The sequence below is a fragment of the Callospermophilus lateralis genome, chromosome 7 (assembly GCF_048772815.1).
Source record: "Callospermophilus lateralis isolate mCalLat2 chromosome 7, mCalLat2.hap1, whole genome shotgun sequence".
NCBI classification, from domain to species: domain Eukaryota; kingdom Metazoa; phylum Chordata; class Mammalia; order Rodentia; family Sciuridae; genus Callospermophilus; species Callospermophilus lateralis.
Genome location: NC_135311.1, coordinates 114,507,000 through 114,525,969, shown reverse-complemented (window position 1 = coordinate 114,525,969; position 18,970 = coordinate 114,507,000). Strand labels below are relative to the sequence as shown.

At 36.7% G+C, this 18,970-nt stretch overlaps 1 protein-coding gene across 1 annotated transcript in view; it reads left to right on the top strand.

The window, feature by feature from the left end:
• Zmpste24 (zinc metallopeptidase STE24) overlaps nucleotides 1-18,970 on the top strand; it is a 41,919-nt gene that overhangs the window by 5,391 nt on the left and 17,558 nt on the right. Inside the window, exons 3-6 of the mRNA XM_076862907.1 lie at nucleotides 7,156-7,242; nucleotides 11,781-11,897; nucleotides 12,580-12,732; nucleotides 14,299-14,440. Of these exons, the coding sequence (XP_076719022.1) occupies nucleotides 7,156-7,242; nucleotides 11,781-11,897; nucleotides 12,580-12,732; nucleotides 14,299-14,440 (499 nt within the window). The remainder of the gene's footprint in view (nucleotides 1-7,155; nucleotides 7,243-11,780; nucleotides 11,898-12,579; nucleotides 12,733-14,298; nucleotides 14,441-18,970) is intronic.

Here is an 18,970-nt window from a genome sequence, read left to right as displayed (position 1 = left end):
CTGCATGCTAAAAAAAGAGAAGCTATGTGTTATAGAGCAGTGTTTGCCATTCTTTTTCATGATCTCCCCTTCATTACCCCTCTCTTCTATTACACATTTTTTTTTTTTGCTAATTGCCCCCTTCATGAAATTTTAATATCCCAGATCTGTTTTTATACTGTGGGTGTATATATTTGTGCTTCATACATAAAAAGAGTTAAGATTTTAGCTGGGCATGGTGGCACATGCATATAATCCCAGTAGCTTGGGAGGCTGAGACTGGAGGATGGTTAATTTAAACCACTCTCAGCAACTTAGCAAGGCCCTAAGCAACTCAGTGAGACACCCTGTCTCTAAATAAAATATATTTTAAAGGGGGGCTGAGGATGTGGCTCTATGGTTAAATATCCCTGGGTTCAATCCAAAAAAGAAAGAGTGAAATTTTCTTTTCTACTGTCAAGAAGAAAGTTCATTGTGTAGAGATTCTGAGTAACTTTGAGCTTTGGTGATTAGTTTGAATCTCAGCTCTGTCATACTAGCTTTGTGACTTCAGACATTCTAACCATTTTGGTGCCCCAGTTTTCTCATTCATTAAAGTGGTATGGGAATAATAGTTTCTCATAATATTGTTGAGAGGATTAATTGAGTTTATATATGTAACATTTACAGTTGGGGTCTGATCCATTGTTAAGTGCTCCATAGTGTAGGCTAATACTATGTTTGTCATCACCATTGTTCCTTCAGAACTCTCTCAGGTCTACCAGTTCTACAAAGAAAGATTCCTATATCTTTGAAAATAATTGAGACTGGCTACCATAATTCTTACATGAATTAAAGAAACAAAACTGTATTACAGCTTTGTTAAAATGATGACGAATTGTCAGGGGCAGTGGTACACACCTATAATCCCAGCTACTCAGGAGTGTGGGGCAGGAGGATTACAAATTCCAAGTCAGCCCAGGCAATTTAGTGAGATCCTGTCTCAAAATGAAAAAAAGGAGGGAGAGGTTTGAGATGTAACTCAGTGGTAGAACTCCCTTTTGGTCAGTCCTCAGTGTAGCAGCAAAAACAAAAGATAAGATTGTCTAGCTAGTCACAAAATTTTCCTTGACAAATATGAAATTGTGATTAGAACCAGTTTATTAGAACTGCTTTCATTTCCTTAAGGTAATGGAAAATGACATACTGGAAGAGATAAATCAAATCTTGGTGTATTTTTTTTTTTTGGGGGGGGGTGGTACTGGGGATTGAACTCCCAGGGACACTCAGCCTTTGAGCCACATCTCCCAGCCCTATTTTGTATTTTATTTAGAGACAGGATCTCATTGAGCTGCTTAGTGCCTTGCTTTTGCTGTGTCTGGCTTTGAACTTGCAATCCTCAGCCTCCCGAGCTGCTGGGATTATAGGCATGTGCCACTGCACCAGCAAAATCTTGGTATTTTATTCATTTATTTGTTTGTTTGTTTATACTAGGGATTTAACCCAGGGCACTCTATCACTGAGCTACACCTGAATCTCTCTCTCTCTCTCTCTCTCTCTCTCTGTCTCTTTTTTTTTGGGGGGGGGTGTGTGGTGCTGGGGATTAGAACCTAGGGCTTTGTGCATGCAAGGCAAGCACTGAGCTATATCCCCAGCCCCTATTCCAGTCTTTTTTATTTTTATTTTGAGACATGACCTTGCTAAGTAACTGAGGCTGGCTGCCACTATACCCAGCTAATTTGGCATTTTAGAAAAATAAATAAAAGATTTGGAAAATAAAATTGCATTGGCTTTTGGAGCACACAGTCTTTTCAATATTGACTTTTTAATTATATTTTTATTAATCAAAGATAATTTAGGTATTGAGACATTGAAAATTAGTATTAAAATTTGTTTTCTTCCAACTAAACCAGGAGAGGTAGCATTATTGCAGATTGTATTTGACTTTAATTAACTTATCTGAACTTTTTTTTTTTTTTTTTCCTGTTCAGGGCTTTAGTAGGAATTCAGCCTTCAGAGAGAGATGGAAATAAAGCTAGTGAATATAGACACTTTCCTCCTTCCTCTCTGGTGATTGCTTCATTTTTCTTTTTCTTTTAACTACCCCCTCTCTGCTGCTGGGCCAGGGCTTTGAGTGTGCTAAGCATGCTTCTACTATTTAGCAATATACCCAGCCCTGATAGTTGCTTCTTTGAAATTCTTTGACTTACCCCATTGATAAACTGGCATGGAAAGCATTTTCAATCTCCATGGTTGTCACTAGTAAATAATTCCAGCAAAGATGGGCAGTCACTTGGTTATTATGGTTGGTGATCATGGGATTAATTCAGTTTTTTCTAGGAGATGATAGAAGATGGGTGAATATGTATATAAAGTAAGAGGCTTGCAGTAAGCTGTGGCTTAACTAGAAGCAGTACTGATGGGCTAAAGCTGGGCACAGTAATCATGATTTGCACTTCATACAGTTTTTATGTTCATTGTTTTGTTTGATGTTTACAACAATTAAATAGAATGGATAGGCATTATTATTGCCTTTATAAGGAAGTGAAGGCTCAGAGAAATTAAATGGCTTGCCATTTAATTAAGTGAGACAACTGGGTTTTAAACTCTGCTGATCTAAGTCTTTATAATTATATGGAAGAAACAATTCTTGAAACTCTAAAGATGATAACCTGAATGTGCCAAATTTATCTCTGGGGAATTAGTAGCTACAATTACCATTGGATAGGAAGCAAATTTGGTGTTACTTTGAAACTGTTCTCTTTAAAACAAGTTAATTGATTCCTGTTTTACATTGATAAAAATTAATGGGTCTGCATGTTTTTGTCACAAAGGGTGAGATTAACTTAGACCATTTATCTTAATACTTTCTACCTGAGGAAATTAAGCAGTGGCATTATGAATGTCTAGCCTCTCTAAAACAAACTTTCCCTACCGAGTCATACAGATATCAATAAAAACCCTGTTCAAGAAATGGAATGGCTGGGTGCTGTGTTGTAGGCCTTAAGTCCCAGCTATACTGAGGCAAGAGGATCACTTGAACCCAGAGACCAGTCTGAGAAACACAGTGAGATCTCACCAAGAAATGGAATGGCGGGGGTGGGGGCTGGGGTTGTGGCTTAGTGGAAGAGCACTTGCCTAGCAAATGTGAGGCCCTGAGATAGATTCCCCCACCCCAATATATATATATATATATAATATACACACACACACACACACACACACACACACACACACTCAAATAAATGTCCATCAATAACTAAAAAAAAAAAAAAAAAAAAAAAAGGAATGGCTGAGGAATAGAGAAGAGTAGAAAAGCTCAAATTGTTGCTTCTCTAATTTCTGTGTGTTTCTGTGTGAGCAGTTTTGCCTTTTGTAGCCTCATTTGTCTCATCTTTAAAATGAGAAGTGGTGACTTGGGAGGCAGAGGAGGAAGATTATAAGTTGGAAGCCAGCCTGGGCAATTTAGCCAGACCCTGTCTCAAAATAAAATGGAAGGAAGGAAGGGATATATGATTTTACCCAGAGTTTCAGTTGCCTTGTCTATAAAATAGATTATTATACTCCTGCCATACCTGCTTTTCAAGACTATACCAATGTAGTATGTATAAAAGCACTGGGATTGCTTTTGTTAGGAGCATTAATTCTTGTCCTAAGACATTCCCAGGAGTGTGCTCAGTGAGATTATTAACATAGGGAAATGTTATAGTTCACCATGCTTGATTTCCTGGTCCCCAAAAGTAAATTAAACAAAGTTTGGAACAGCAGTTTCCAGTTGCATTCATAAATCATTCAAAGTTCATATTTATTTAAAAGCTGGACTTTTAATAATAGGTGTTTTAGCCTTTCACCAAAAGCATTATAAATCCTTAATCTACATTATTTATTAGTGTTGGGAATAGGATAAAAGAAATGACAACCCAGGTCAATTCCCTTAATAACGGGAGCATATGCCAAATAGAAGTGCCAAATCATGTCTTTTGGGAACAGTGTTTACTTAACTGCCATGGTTGAGATAATTGTAAGGTGAAGATGCCTGGATATAGAGGTAGGGAAGCTTATAAAACAGCAATTTATTTAAATTATTATTATTTTTTTATGCAGTTTTCTTTTTTTTTAAACAATTGACTTTATTTATTTATTTTTTAATATTTGGCAGACACGACATCTTTGTTTGTATGTGGTACTGAGGATCGAACCCGGGCCGCACGCATGCTAGGCGAGCCCGCTACCGCTTGAGCCACATCTCCAGCCCCTTAAATTATTTTTAAATGTTCGTTTCCATCAGATTCACCTGTAGCTGGGCCCCATTTCCAGTATCTGATTCCGAAAGTCTGGTTAGTGCCCAAGAATTTGCATTTCTAATACATACTGCTGTTGTTGCTACTTATGACTAAAAGTCAGACTTGAGACCTGTGATATTAAACCAGTTCAACATACTGGTAAAAATCAAACAGTAGATAATATAAAGTATAGGTAAGGTTGTAGAAAATAGGAACACAAAGATGCTGCAGATGGAAAAGTACAGAAAGCGAATTGTGGGATGAAAAGTATAGTATGATATCATTTTATGTAGTCTTAAAAATGTACACAAGTCACTGTATTATTCATACATACAAATTGGGAATGAAGGCATATACCTGTAATCCCAGCAATTTAATTATAAGTTCAAGGCCAACCAGGGCAATTTAGTGGGACCTTGTCTCAAAATAAAAAATAAAAGGTTTTGGGTATAGTTCACTGGTAGAGTGGTTTCAATCTCCATTGCCACAATAAGTAAATACATATATAAAAATGGAAAGCATATCGAAAAGATATCCATGAAATATGATAGTACCTAAATCTCTCTAACCAGGCCTTGGTATAGCTCAGTTATGGTAAAGCCCATGCTTAGGATGTACAAGACCCCAGATTTAATCCACAGCACAAAAAAACAAAATAACCCTCAAACCACGAGAAACCATGTCTGAATTAATATAAATATTGTGCTGCTTTTTTTTTAATATTTATTTTTTAGTTTTAGGTGGATACAGTATCTTTATTTTACATTTATGTGGTGCTGAGGCTCGAACCCAGTCCTCGTGCATGCTCGGCGAGCACTCTACCACTGAGCCACAACCCCAGCCCCAAAATATTGTGCTTTTAAGCAAGGCATGTAATTAATCATTGCATTTCAGGGGTCCTGTCCAGAGAAAAAATAAATTGATGCCTTTTGACAAAATGAGGTCCAGAGATTTAGCATCTGTTGTGAGAAGTAGAGTTACTATTTTATTTTTGGGTTTTTTTTTTTGGTGTCTTTGTATGTGTTGCTGGGGATTGAACCCCCTCATGGGTGCCAAACAAGACCTCTACCACTGATCTGAACCCCTATCTCCAAAAGTCAAGTTTCTTAAGCATACATTCTTTTCAACTTCTGAGCTGTTTCCTGGTTCCTGATGTTCTGGTGATTTGGTGAATGTCTGTGTTCACTAAATCTCTCAAGACAAGGGAGGTACTGATAAAAGGGCCTGCTCTTATGAATCCCTGACTCCTACCCTCAGGATTCACCTTTTGCTGACCCAAAGAAGGCAAAGATATCCCATTCTATCCCATGATTTGGTAAATTAACTTGACTTTGTACTTCTATATCAGTACTGACACTTAAGTTAGTCACAATGGCATGAACTGTAGTTCCAACTACTTCAGAGGCTAAGATGAGAGGAGAATTTGAACCCATAGGTTTGAGAACAGCCTGAGCGACATAGTGAGACCCTGTCACAAACAAACATACAAATAAAACTTTGTCCTGAATGAAAAGGACTGTTTTCCTTTCATGGAAAAGGCAGTTATGGAACCATGTAGCCTGATTCAAATTCCATCTCCATCACTCATTAGTTGTGGGACTTTGGACAAATTATTTAACCTTTCTATATTTAGTTCCTAATTCATAAAGCTTTTATTGTGGTCTCTTGACAAAAGTTTTTATTTATTTACTTTAAACATTTTATTTATGGTTGACACATAATATTGTATATTTCTTTTTTTATGTATGTATTTTTAGTTGTCAATGGACCTTTATTTTATTTATTTATATGCAGCGCTAAAAATTGAACTCAGCACCTCATATGTGCTAGGCAAGCGCTCTACCACTGAACCACATCTTCAGCCTTATTTTGTATTATTTATTTGTTTGTTTATTTGTTTATTTAGTTGGGCACAATGCCTTTATCTTATTTATTTTTATGTGGTGCAGAGGATCAAACCTAGTGCCTCACACGTGCTAGGCGAGCGCTTGGTCGCTGAGCTACAACCCCAGCCCCCTATTTTATATTTTATTAGAGACAGGGTCTCACTGAGAGTTGCTAGTGCCTCTCTAAATTGCTGAGATTGGCTTTGAACTTGAGATCCTCCTGTCTCATCCTCTGGAACCATTGGAATTATAGGTGTGTGCCGCCGTGCCCAGCTTGGGTTTGTTTTTAACAAAGCTTTACTGAGATATAATGTCCGTACCATACAGTTCACCCCTGTGTAGCATACAGGCCAATAGTCTAAACTTAATGTCCCAGTGGTTTGTATTCTTTTTTTTTTTTTTTTGGTACTGGGGATTGAATTCAGGGGTACTCATCCACTGAGCCACATCCCCAGCCCCCGCCTTTTTAAAATATTTATTTATTTATTTATTTTTAGTTTTCGGCGGACACAACATCTTTGTTTGTATGTGGTGCTGAGGATCGAATCCGGGCCGCACACATGCCAGGCGAGCGCGCTACTGCTTGAGCCACATCCCCAGCCAGCCCTTTTTTGTATTTTATTTAGAGACAGGGTCTCACTGAACTGCTTAGTGCCTCAATGGTATTGAGGCTGGCTTTGAGCTCAGGATACTCCTGTCTCAGCCTCTGAGCTGCTGGGATTATAGGCCTGTGCCATGACACCCAGCCAGTGGTTTCTATTCTTTTTTTTTTTTTTTCCTAAATATTTATTTGTTTATTTTTATGTGGTACTGAGGATTGAACCCAGTGCCTCACACATGTGAGGCAAGCACTCTGCCACTGAGCCACAATCCCAGCCCAGTTTGTAAAAACACATATTTTATTCTAAATGAAGTAGGTGTTTTTTCTTCTGTAATTATTTTATCCTTTTTTCTTTATAAATGCTCTTATGTTACATGATAGTTTTGAGTACTGCTGAGATGTAATCAAAGTATGCTTTGTTTTGTAGCTTATTCTTCTCTTTGGAGGAATCCCTTACCTCTGGAGACTTTCTGGACGATTCTGTGGTTATGCTGGCTTTGGACCAGAATATGAGGTATGTGATTCATTAGCATATATTTGTCAAAATCCTTTTTTATGCTTGCGAACTTATACTAAAGTTAACATTTTGGCTCCTACCATCATTAGACTTGCTTCTCTGGCTGCACAATCCTTGTCTGCCCCTGTATTAGGATGATACTGGTGACTGTAACAAACCCCCAGATTTCAGTGGCTTATCACAATAATTTTTTTCTCATTCATGTAAAAGCCAGGTGTATTTTTAGTTTGTAGATGACTTTATTCCATGGGTAAACTAGGGTCCAGTCACTTTTCATCCAGTGTCCTAGAGATAGTGGAGAGATTACCATCTTCTTATTTTCCCTCGCTCCCAAATCATGCCTGGCCTTTGCCATCACATTTCATTGCTGAACCTGTCATTTGGTCTACCCAGATCCAGGGGAGCTGGAAAATGTACTCTGTGCTTCTTAGGAACAACTCTGTGTAATGAAAAAAGAAGCATGAATTTGTTGAACCTATACTAAGCATGTTTGGGTCCTAAACATTTAGCAGATAAGACAGAAAGTTTGAGCTGCTTGAGTTGATCATCCACTTTTCTAAGAAATCTACTTATTGGGTAAAGTGTTAAACCTGAGACTCTCCATCTATAATAGATACTACAGCACTGCTTCCTGACTTCTACTTGAAAATTGCCAGATGTTACTTCCTTCCTGATTGTGTATTTGAAATCCTGAATCTCCTGTATGTGTAGGTATACTGGGTTTTAATTCAGCTCATTCTGTGTCCCTTTTCTGAATACCTTTTCTGAGGCAATCAGACTCTTTAAGACCTCTCTTTCCTATGCAGTCTCTTTATCTGCACAAGTTTGGGAGTTTGATTTGCCATGTGGTATGATAATTTGCTTACACATTCTCTGCCTTGTTTCAGAAATTATTTGTGATGGTTTGCTTTATTTTATTTTTTTTGGGTACTGGGGATTGAACTCAGAGGCACTCAACCACTGAGCCACATCCACAGCCCTATTTTGTATTTTATTTAAAGACAGAGTCTCACTGAGTTGCTTAGTGCCTTGCCTTTGCTGAGGCTGGCTTTAAACTTGCAGTCCTCCTGCCTCAGCCTACCTAGCTGTTGGTATTACAAGCATGCGCCCACCCCCAACCAAATTGCTCTTAAGTTTTTAAAAAGAAAGTTTTAAAAAACCTCAGTGTTTCCAATATTTGAAATAACAGGATACTGACAAATTTTATTTTTAAAACATTTTCCTGTACATTTAAAGCTGGTAGTAACAGTTTTTAGTATGATAACCAAAATTTTTAAAGATGATAGGAAAATCATAATTTTTACATTGATCATTAAAATATAAAGATTGAGTTTGCATAGTTATTTTTATGCTTTTAGACTATTATGTGAAGCAAGAGTTGTCTGTGTTTATTATGTGCATGTATCATGTATTTTTTTTTTTTTAAAGAGAGAGTGAGAGAGGAGAGAGAGAGAGAATTTTTAATATCTATTTTCTAGTTCTCGGCAAACACAACATCTTTGTTGGTATGTGGTGCTGAGGATCGAACCCGGGCCGCCCGCATGCCAGGCGAGCGCGCTACCGCTTGAGCCACATCCCCAGCCCCATGTATCATGTATTTATTTACTCATCTATTGGTTGGTTTCAGATTTTCCTTATTACACATAATGCTACAGTGCACATCTGTTATCTAAACCTTTATGCATTATGTATGAGTATTTATGGAAGCAACTTAATCAAAGGTTATGTGCAATTAGAATTTAGATACCTGCTGCCAAATTCCTTTCTAAAACAACTTTTTTGGTTTATAGGCTCTTTTGGTTTATAGTCTTCCATGGTGTATGAAGCATTAAAATAGTCTTTTCATGGATCTTGCTAACATTTAATATATACATGATCTTTTTATTTTTGCCAGTCTAACAGGGTAAAATGTGATGGCTCTATTACTTCATATAATTTATTACTGAATGGCAAAGTCAGAATATGAAACAACATAAGTAAATAAAAGCATGCATGTGAATATCCATATAGATGCTTATTTATTTTTTTCTTTTTCTTTTTTGGTACTGGGGATTGAACCCAGAGACCCTTTATCACTAAGCCCATTCCCAGTTCTGTTTTTTTTAATTGTAGATGGACACAATACCTTTTCTTTGTTTATTTTTATGTGGTGCTGAGGATCTAACCCAGTGCCTCACACATGGGAGGCAAGTGCTGTACCACTGAGCCATAACCCTAGCCCCACACCCTAGTTCTTTTTATTTTTCATTTTGAGACAGGTCTCACTAGGTTATTGAGGCTGATCTCAAACTTGGCAATCCTTTTGCCTCAGCCTCCAGGTCACTGGAATTACAGGTGTGTATCACCATACTCATATACCCATATTCATGTAGATTTTTTTTAATACAACTGGTATCTTAGTGATGAATATTCAGATAAATTTGGGTTTTTTTTTTCAATTTTTTTAAATTATAGTGGTGTGCATCCTTGTACATACATCTTTGTGCGCATATTCTACATCTCTAAAAAGTCTGAAATATATTTTTTATATAGTGTATACCAAAATGTCAAAAGTGGTTTTCTTTGAGGAGAATTTGATAATTTTAATTTTTTTTTTTTTTTTTTTTTTTTTTGGGTGCTGGGGATTGAACCCAGGGCCTTGTGCATGTGAGGCAAGAGGCAAGTCAAGCACTCTTCCAGCTGAGCTACATCCCAATTTTAATTTTTGTTTAGTTCAAAAAAAATTCAGCAATGAACAGGCACTTCTTAAAATCATTTTCTACATTAAAAAGAAGAAAAGGAGGTTGATCTCAGCTTATCCTAGGTATAGGCAGTATGTGTTTTGGCAAAAATTTCTGCTTTTCCAAACTACCAACAAGGGTCTCATAATCAGTGTCCTTATTTGTGGATAGTGAGATATGACCTGACCCTTCTCAGCAAATAATGGACTTTGAATGTTTTGGAACTCTTTTGCTGTATCATGAATTTAAGGTGAAATGAGTTGGTTTATCTTCAAAAAAGGGCTGCATTTTGCCATTACTAAAGATGGGTTGGTCTGAGTCATTCCCCTTCATGTTATAGGACTTTTAAATGTTCTGTGTCCCATGGTCTTGAGGTATTCACTGACAGGAATAGAGCCAGATCTTGTTGCCTTTGAGAAGCAATGGGTTAAAACCCTTTTCCCCCACTCATGGGCGTATCCTGTCCTAGGATATTTTTTCTTTTCTGGGTTGGTTTAGAAATCTTCTGAGAAGGGCTGGGATTGTGGCTCAGTGGTAGAGCACTTGCCTTGCATGTATGAGGTCCCAAGCTTGATTCTCAGCACCACATATAAAATAAAGGGCTATTGACAACTAAAAAACTATTAAAAAAAAAAAGAAAAGAAATCTTCTGAGAAAAGCTGCTGGTTGTATACTCTTCACATTTCCCCAGGGTATCTTTCTGTCACGCTTCCTTTATCAACTTTTGTGAATGTTGGGAGTAAACCGTTCATAAAGAGGAGTAATGGAAAGAAGCTTTGAGTTCAGATTATGAAAATCTTTAGATGTACAATAAATTTAACCAGCCAGAAGTGCCTATAATCCCAGCAACTCAGGAGGCCAAGGCAGGAGAATCGTAAGTTCAAGGCCAGCCTGGGCACCTACCTGTGATAGTCTCAAAATAAAAAATAAAGAAGACTAGGGATATAGCTCAGTGGTAAAGTGCCCCTAGGTTCAATCCCTGGTACAAAAAAAAAAAAAAGAAAGAAAAAAGAAAAGTAATTATTGAGGGTAAGTTTTTGTATTTTGTCTTTTTTTGTGTGAAAAACTAGGTTTACCCTACCATTTTTACCCTGGTCCAGATTTTTTAAGTCTCCATTTTAAGTTTCCCTTCCTGATCCCAACCAGACCTGTCATCTTGTCATCTTCCACACACTGGGTGTTACTTTCTCTCTCCATACCTTTGCAAATTGCTTGAAATTCCTCCTCCTCTCTCTTCTTTCCTGTCCCAATAATTTCTTTCCCTCTAGAAAGGCATCTCAAGCCTCATTAGCTTTGTAAGCCTTTCTTGAATTCATCAGCATGTGTTGCGGTCTCTTTATGAATTTTTTTAACCACTTTATCTATATGATTTAAGATTACTTTGGTATAGTGCCTATGTAATAGAAGAGTAATTGTTTTGTTCTTTTACTCCTTCCCTTGAATTAAACTTTTTCTGAGGACAAGGGTGATATTTCAGTTTGTGTATTAACCATAGGATCAAGCACATTGCTTGGAATAGAATGAGTACTCAGCAAATATTTGTTGATTTGCTCCCTAGTAGTTTATTTGAAGAATGAATTACATTAACTGCATTCCCAGGTACTCTGGAGGCTGAGGCAGGAGGATCCAAGTTCAAAACTAGTCTTAGCAATTTAGTGAGATCCTGTCTCTAAATAATAATTGTAAAAAAGGACTGGGAATGTAGTTCAGTGGTAATGCCCCTGGATTCAGTCCCCACTACCAAGTCAGGTGGGGTGAGGAGGACGAATTATATTATATTATTAAAAACTGCCATTATTTTTTTCCTGTGCCTAGATCACTCAATCCTTGGTGTTTCTGCTGTTGGCTACACTTTTCAGTGCATTGACTGGTTTGCCATGGAGTCTTTATAATACATTTGTGATAGAAGAAAAACATGGTTTCAACCATCAGGTATAATAAAAAATACAGGATTTTTTTAACATGAAAATGTTCTGTGCTTTTGTTTTGTTCTGATAATAATTGTAACATAATTTGCTACTTTAGAGAATGAATTAATTGTATGATAAAGATCATAATTTAAAATAAAGTCTCGTATATTGGGGCTGGAGTTTTAACTCAGTGGTAGAATGGTTGTCTAGTGGTAGAGTGCTTGTGAGGCACTGGGTTCAATTCTCAGCACCACATATAAATAAATAAAGTAAAGGTCCATTGCCAACTAAAAAAAAATGTTTTAAGTCTTGTTATGGGGCTGGGGCTGTAGCTCAGTGGCTGAGCACTTGCCTAGCATGTGTGAAGTATTGAATTCAAGCAGCATATACAAGTAAAATAAAGTCATTCTGTTCATCTATAACTACAAAAAAAATTATAAAAAAAAAAGTCTTGTTATAAATTCTTTGAACACCAATGTTTAGTGTTTTTCAACTAGTAACATTTAAGTGAATTTATCTTATGCTGTAAAATGCAGAAGATTTACTTATTATCTTAGGCTGCCTAGTGTCAGTCATATAGTACAGTCTCACTGCATGTTAATTTTAAAAATTGTTCTAGTAATGTATCCTTTGTATTCACTTGCTGGCTATAAAAAAAAGCAAAAAGTTTCTCAGTTTCTAGTGGTGGTTTTTTCTTTTTTTAGACTTTGGAGTTTTTTATGAAAGATGCAATCAAGAAATTTATTGTGACTCAGTGTATTTTATTGCCTGTGTCTTCACTTCTGCTTTACATTATTAAAATTGGAGGTGACTATTTTTTTATATATGCCTGGCTCTTCACATTAGTTGTTTCTCTGGTGAGTAAAATACTTAATTTTCTTTTACAAAAGTTCCTTCAGATTATCACTGTGATATAATATTCACTAGCATGTTAACAGTTCTTAAGAAGAAGATGAAATATATATAGTGCTCCTATAAATTTTCCTCTGGGCAGGCACAGTAGTACATCCCCGTAATCCCAACTACTTGGGAGGTTGAGGCAGGAGTTTGAGGCCAGCCTGGGCAACTTAATGAGAACCTGTCTCAAAATAAGAAGGGCTGGGAGTGGAGCTTAGTGGAAGAATGCTTGCAAAAACAATTTTCCTTGATTTTTGCTTTTGGGTATATAAATGGAAGAGTTGATGGACTATACATTTTCTTCTTTTTACTCTGACTCTTACAGATCCTAAAAGCTAGTTATTGATCACTTTTAATGATCCAGTTGCCAGGCAATTCTGGGTTGTGCATTCGTGAGTTGCCACCAGAATGGATGACTGAATGTGATAATTTAATGACTTTTGACTGAACCCCAGGGCCTTAAAATAAGCAAGACTGTTTTGAAGAGAGATTTAAGAGGGACAAGAGAAAGAAAGCATACACTTAATATGGCTTTCTTCTGCCTTCACTTTTTTTTTTTTGCCCCTCTTCTTCTCATTTTCCTTCTTTGCTTTTCCTCTCCCTTCTTTGCTCCTTCTTCCCTGTTCCCTTTCCCTTCTTCGTTTTATCCATTCTCCTCTTCTCCTATTTCTCTTCTCTTTAATCCCCCATAGCCACCTCCTCTCCTTTCCTCTCTTCTTTCTCCTTCCCTTGTTCTCAGTTCTCACCCCCTCATCATCTTTTCTTTCTTTCGCATATGCTAAATTGCTTCACAGCACAAATACGACACAATCAAATTGCTTGTTCACAGCCCCTAGAAAATATCATCAATCAGTTTTTCAACTTTGCTGATGATGATGTTTATTTTAATCTGAATTATATAATGTTCATTGCTTTACTTCCCACTGGTGGGTCAGTATCAGCAAATGGGAGCAAAGCAGATTTATAGATACGTATGACAAACTGAACTAAGAGGAAATACAACAGAGGAAATACTCCGGAAGTGCCTAAACAGGTACTGTTTTAACCCCAGTAGACAATTATGAATTGTGGGTAATTGATTTTAGCAGAAAAACCAAACAAGTAACAGGTCTGGTAACAATGTACAGTCTCTTCTGATGTTTGTTTAGCACAGACTTCAGGTGTATCTTGATTACTCTGAAAGGGAGAATTACTTGTTATGATTGGCTTATGATGTTCCAGCAATCACTAAAATAGTTTTGACAGGTCTATTTATCACCACCTAGATGTTAGTCATGGTAAGTAGTATTATCTTCTTAAATAAAATTGACAGATATACTATATTATAAGACTACTAATTTGATTTAATTCCAATGAAACAGATATTAAGCTGTTACTGTTTGGGACTATTTGAATCTGGGAATACCAGAGTGTTTCCATTCTTAAGTTTGGGGTGGATGTAATTGTTTCAATATTATTGAATCTATATAATAATTAATAGCTTTTCTTTAAGAACATATTCATGGGTTATTCTGACCTATTTTCAGGTTCTTGTCACAATATATGCTGATTATATTGCCCCCTTATTTGACAAATTCACACCTCTGCCTGAGGGAAAGCTTAAACAAGAAATTGAAGTAATGGCAAAGAATATTGACTTTCCTTTGACTAAGGTGTATGTTGTTGAAGGTAAGGTTACCTGAGGGTAAGGGTTTATTCAAGTGTTTTGTTTTGAGTACTCTATTCCTAAATTTTAATGAAAGAATGAACCAGCTTTTATTATTTGTTTGTTTTAATTTGTTATTTAAGATTTTTTTAAGATTTTTAAGAATTAATGACATAGTCCAGGGATAAAAACTGGGGTTTTGATGCCAAATCCTGCTCCTGACTGCAGCTGTGTTTGGTGAGCTTTATAGTATTGTTTCTAATCTTTGAGGCCTTTTTTACTTTCTGGTATGCTGTATATTAGACTGATTTATTGTCTTATCTACTTAGCTCCTTTAAGTAATTGAGTTGGACTCTTTTATAGTCAAATTCCATTTAGCAATAGTAAAACTGTAAAACAATAGTAAACAATAGTAAAGCTGTAAAATAAAACATTTGTTTTGTTTCCTCCAGTATTCAGGAGGACTCTGTTTAACCTGTGGATTACCAAAACTATAAGTACCTTTGGGTAACTCAGATTAGTTATACTCTGCTTTTCGGTTGATGGCCTTTGAGAGTTAAGCCATTTGCTTGCATAAGACTACTAAAGTCTCAAGGAAGCCTACAAAGATGGAAAAAAAAACTGTTTTGTGTGATATCATGATTTTCATAATCTATAAATTAAAATCCTTTTAAATGAGCTGGGCGTGGTTGCGATATGGCTGTAACTTGGAGGCTGAGGCAGGAAGATCGAAAGTTCAAAGCCCTTTATACACAATGGAGAATTACTCAGCACTAAAAAATGACAAAATCATGGCATTTGCAGGGAAATGGATGGCATTAGAGCAGATTATGCTAAGTGAAGCTAGCCAATCCCTAAAAAACAAATGCCAAATATCTTCTTTCATATAAGGAGGGCAACTCAGAACAGAGCAGGGAGGAAGAGCATGAGAAGAAGATTACCATTAAACAGAGCGAGAGGTGGGAGGGAAAGGGAGAGAGAAGGGAAATTGCATGGAAATGGAAGGAGACCCTCATTGTTATACAAAATTACATATAAAAGGAAGTGAGGGGAAAGGGAAAAAAAAACAAAAACAGAGAGAGAGAGAAATGAATTACAGTAGATGGGGTTGGGAGAGAAGATGGGGGGGAGGGGAGGGGAGGGGGGATAGTAGAGGATAGGAAAGGCAACAGAACACAACAGACACTAGTATGGCAGTATGTAAAAATGTGGATGTGTAACCGATGTGATTCTGCAATCTGTATACGGGGTAAAAATGGGAGTTCATAACCCACTTGAATCAAATGTATGAAATATGATATGTCAAGAGCTTTGTAATGTTTTGAGCAACTAATAAAAAAAAGAAAGAAAGAAAGTTCAAAGCCCACCTCAGCAGCAGCGAGGCACTAAGCAACTCAGTGAGATCTTGTCTCTAAATAAAAAACAAAATAGGACTTGGGATGTGGCTCAGTGGTCGAGTGCCCCTGAGTTCAATCCCTGGTACAAAAAAAAAAAAAAAAAAAAAAAAATCCATTTAAATGAATATAACTGATTTTGCTTCTGTAACTTATCAGCTATGGGATCTTAGAGCCTCACCCCTCTGGGTTTTAGTTGTGTTTTCACTACAGTTTGGCAAATATTTTCTGGAAAAAGCTAGATAGTAAATATTTCAGGTTTTGTAGGTTACATGGTCTCTGTTGCAACTATTCATCTCTGTCATTACAGTGTAAAAGCAGCCATAGACAATGCATAAACACAAAAACATGGCTGTATTCTAGTAAAAATACCGCAGGTTGGATTTGGTTTGTAAGCCATAGTTTGCTGATGCTTGCTATAAACAGAAATGTCACTAGTGAGAAGTAGTTATGTTAGGTAAAGGCGTAGAAACTGAGAACCAGTTGCAGAAGGAGAGAACAAAGATGGATACAACTGAAAAGAATGAATTTAATAACAACTAGAAAAGTATAAAAGTCTCAGACATTTAGTGGCTTCTGAGGCTTACAGTTCACTAAGGACACATTAGAACAGTTTTAAGATTCTGTGAGGAAATAGTAGTAGAATAAACCAATTTGTACTTCTTTAGCCTCCAGAATCACTACATTTTTAGGTAATATTCAACCAGTAACACATTAATTACTATAGTAGAACAATTTCTAAGGAGCTTTCACTGAAGTGATCCCTAAGTTGCTGATCCCTTAAGTTGTGAGCAGGTAATATAAAATAATAATATAACAGTAAAGGTAATCAATAAAATGTGATATGTAGATATATATCTACATATGTAGGTATCACATCAATGGTATTTCTATTTTAGATGAAATATGGAAGGCTTTCTGAAGGGTTATGATATAAGCTGGGACTTTATTGAAAAATCAAGGTTTGAGTAGGACAGCAGTAGCTGTGGAATCAGTAGGCTTAGTTTTGAATTCTAGCTATATTGTGAATTTCCTGTGGGACTTTGGGCAACTTAACTTTTGCCAAATAGTAGTTTCCTTATCAACTGCATGTTTTTTATTGTTGTTAACAATAGTAACATTCCTCAAAATATTTTGAATGAATGAATATTGTTACTAACAATACAAGACACATTAAAGACTTATTAGTCTGGTAGGGATATTATAGTGAAAAACTGAGAATCCTACTTAAAAAAAAAATATCAGAATGCCATGCATGGTGACACATTCCTGTAATCCCCACAATTCAGTAGGCTGAAGCAGGAGAATCACAAGTTTGAGGTCAGACTCAGCAATTTAGCAAGACATTAAGACACTAAACAACTTAGCAAGACCCTGTCTCAAAATAAAAAGGGCTGGGATTTAACACCCCTGGGTTCAAGCCTCATTACCAAAAAAAAAAAAAAAAAAAAGAAGCAAATGCTGTGCAGAGAATTAAATTAGTATCATGTGATGAAGGATAACTGTAGATATTTTAGATTGGAGAAGACCTTGCTGAGCAAGTGCCTATTAAGCTGAGACCTAAAGGTAGGGACCATTCACACCGAGCAATGGGAAGACCTTCTCAAGCTTGCCTTTTTTAGGCACCATGAAAACGTCCAATATGGCTACAGCAAAAGAGGACAGTATTATCAGGTAACCTCTGAGACTTAGGCAAGAGTCAGACCACATAAATCTTTGTAGTCAAGGTAAAGAGTTTAGAGTTTATTTTAAGTTCAATGGGAAAAGCAATCAAACTATGTTGGGCTGCTGTAAGGAGAATACATTGTAGGAAGAGAAAGAGTGGAAATGGAGAGAGCAGTTTGGAGATTGTTGCATTAAAAGTATGAGACCTCAGAATAGTAACACAGTTTTTCAGGGCCTGATTTCCTATATTATTGACAAAATTGGACTATATGTTTGACTCTTAACATTCAGGCTACCAAACCAAAAAGTGACATAAAATGCAATAAGTAAATAAATAAATACTACCATTTATCAAAGCTTTATTATATTCTAAACATACTGTCAAGTACTTTACATTAGAAATATTGAATAGTTTCAAAATCCACATTTTCTATTTAAGAGATCTCTCATATCTTTTAAAGGAAGGCATGTAAGGTGCTATGGTGCACACCTGTAATTCCATTTATTTGGGAGGTTGAGACAGGAGGATCTCAAGTTTGAGGCCAATTTGGTCAACTTGGCAAGACCCTGTCTCAAAATAAAATTTAGGAAAAGGGATGTGGCTAGTGATGTAGCTCAGTGGCAAAGTGCTTACCTAGCATGTGCAAGAACCCAGGTTCCATCCCCAGCACCTCAATAAAATACAAATAAAAATAGCCAGACTTGGTGGTACACAAATATAATCCCAGTGACTTGGGAGACTTGAGGCAGGAGAATCACAAGTTTGAGGCCAGCTTCAGGAACTTAGCAAGACCCTTCCTCAAAATGCAGAATTAAAAAGGCCAGGACTGGGAATTCAGTGCTAAAGTAGCCCTGAATTCAATCCCCAGTACCACAAAAAAAAAAAAAAAAAGACGACAACGACTATTTCATGAGATAGATATTAATCTCACTTCATAAATAGGAAACTAAAGCTTAAAGAAAATTTCCTAAATTTATATGACAGGATTGAGCCCAAAGTCTATAACTCTTATCTACTATACTCATGGCACATTGAAGAATATTTGCAAATTAAAGAATACATAAAAAAGTAACTAAAAATTGACCGTAGTTTAGTTGCTATTAGTTACTGTTAAAAATTTAGGTATGGCCGGTATGGTGGTGCATGCCTATAATCTCAGCAGTTTGGGAGGCTGAGGCAGGAGGATTGCAAGTTCCAAGCCAGCCTCAGCAAAAGTGAGACGCTAAGTAGCTCAGTGAGATCCTGTCTCTAAATAAAATACAAAATAAGGCTGGGGATGTGGCTCAGTGGTTGAGTGCTCCTGAGTTCAATTCCCGGTACCGAAAAAAAAAAAGAATTTAGGTATGTTTTCTTGTAGTCTTTGCTGCTGTTGTTGTTGTTTTTATGGTGCTGGGAATTGAACCCAGGGCCTTGTGCATGCAAGGCAGGCCTTCTACCAGCTGAGCTATACCCCCGTCCCTTTCTTGTAGTATTTGTAAAAATAATTATGGAAG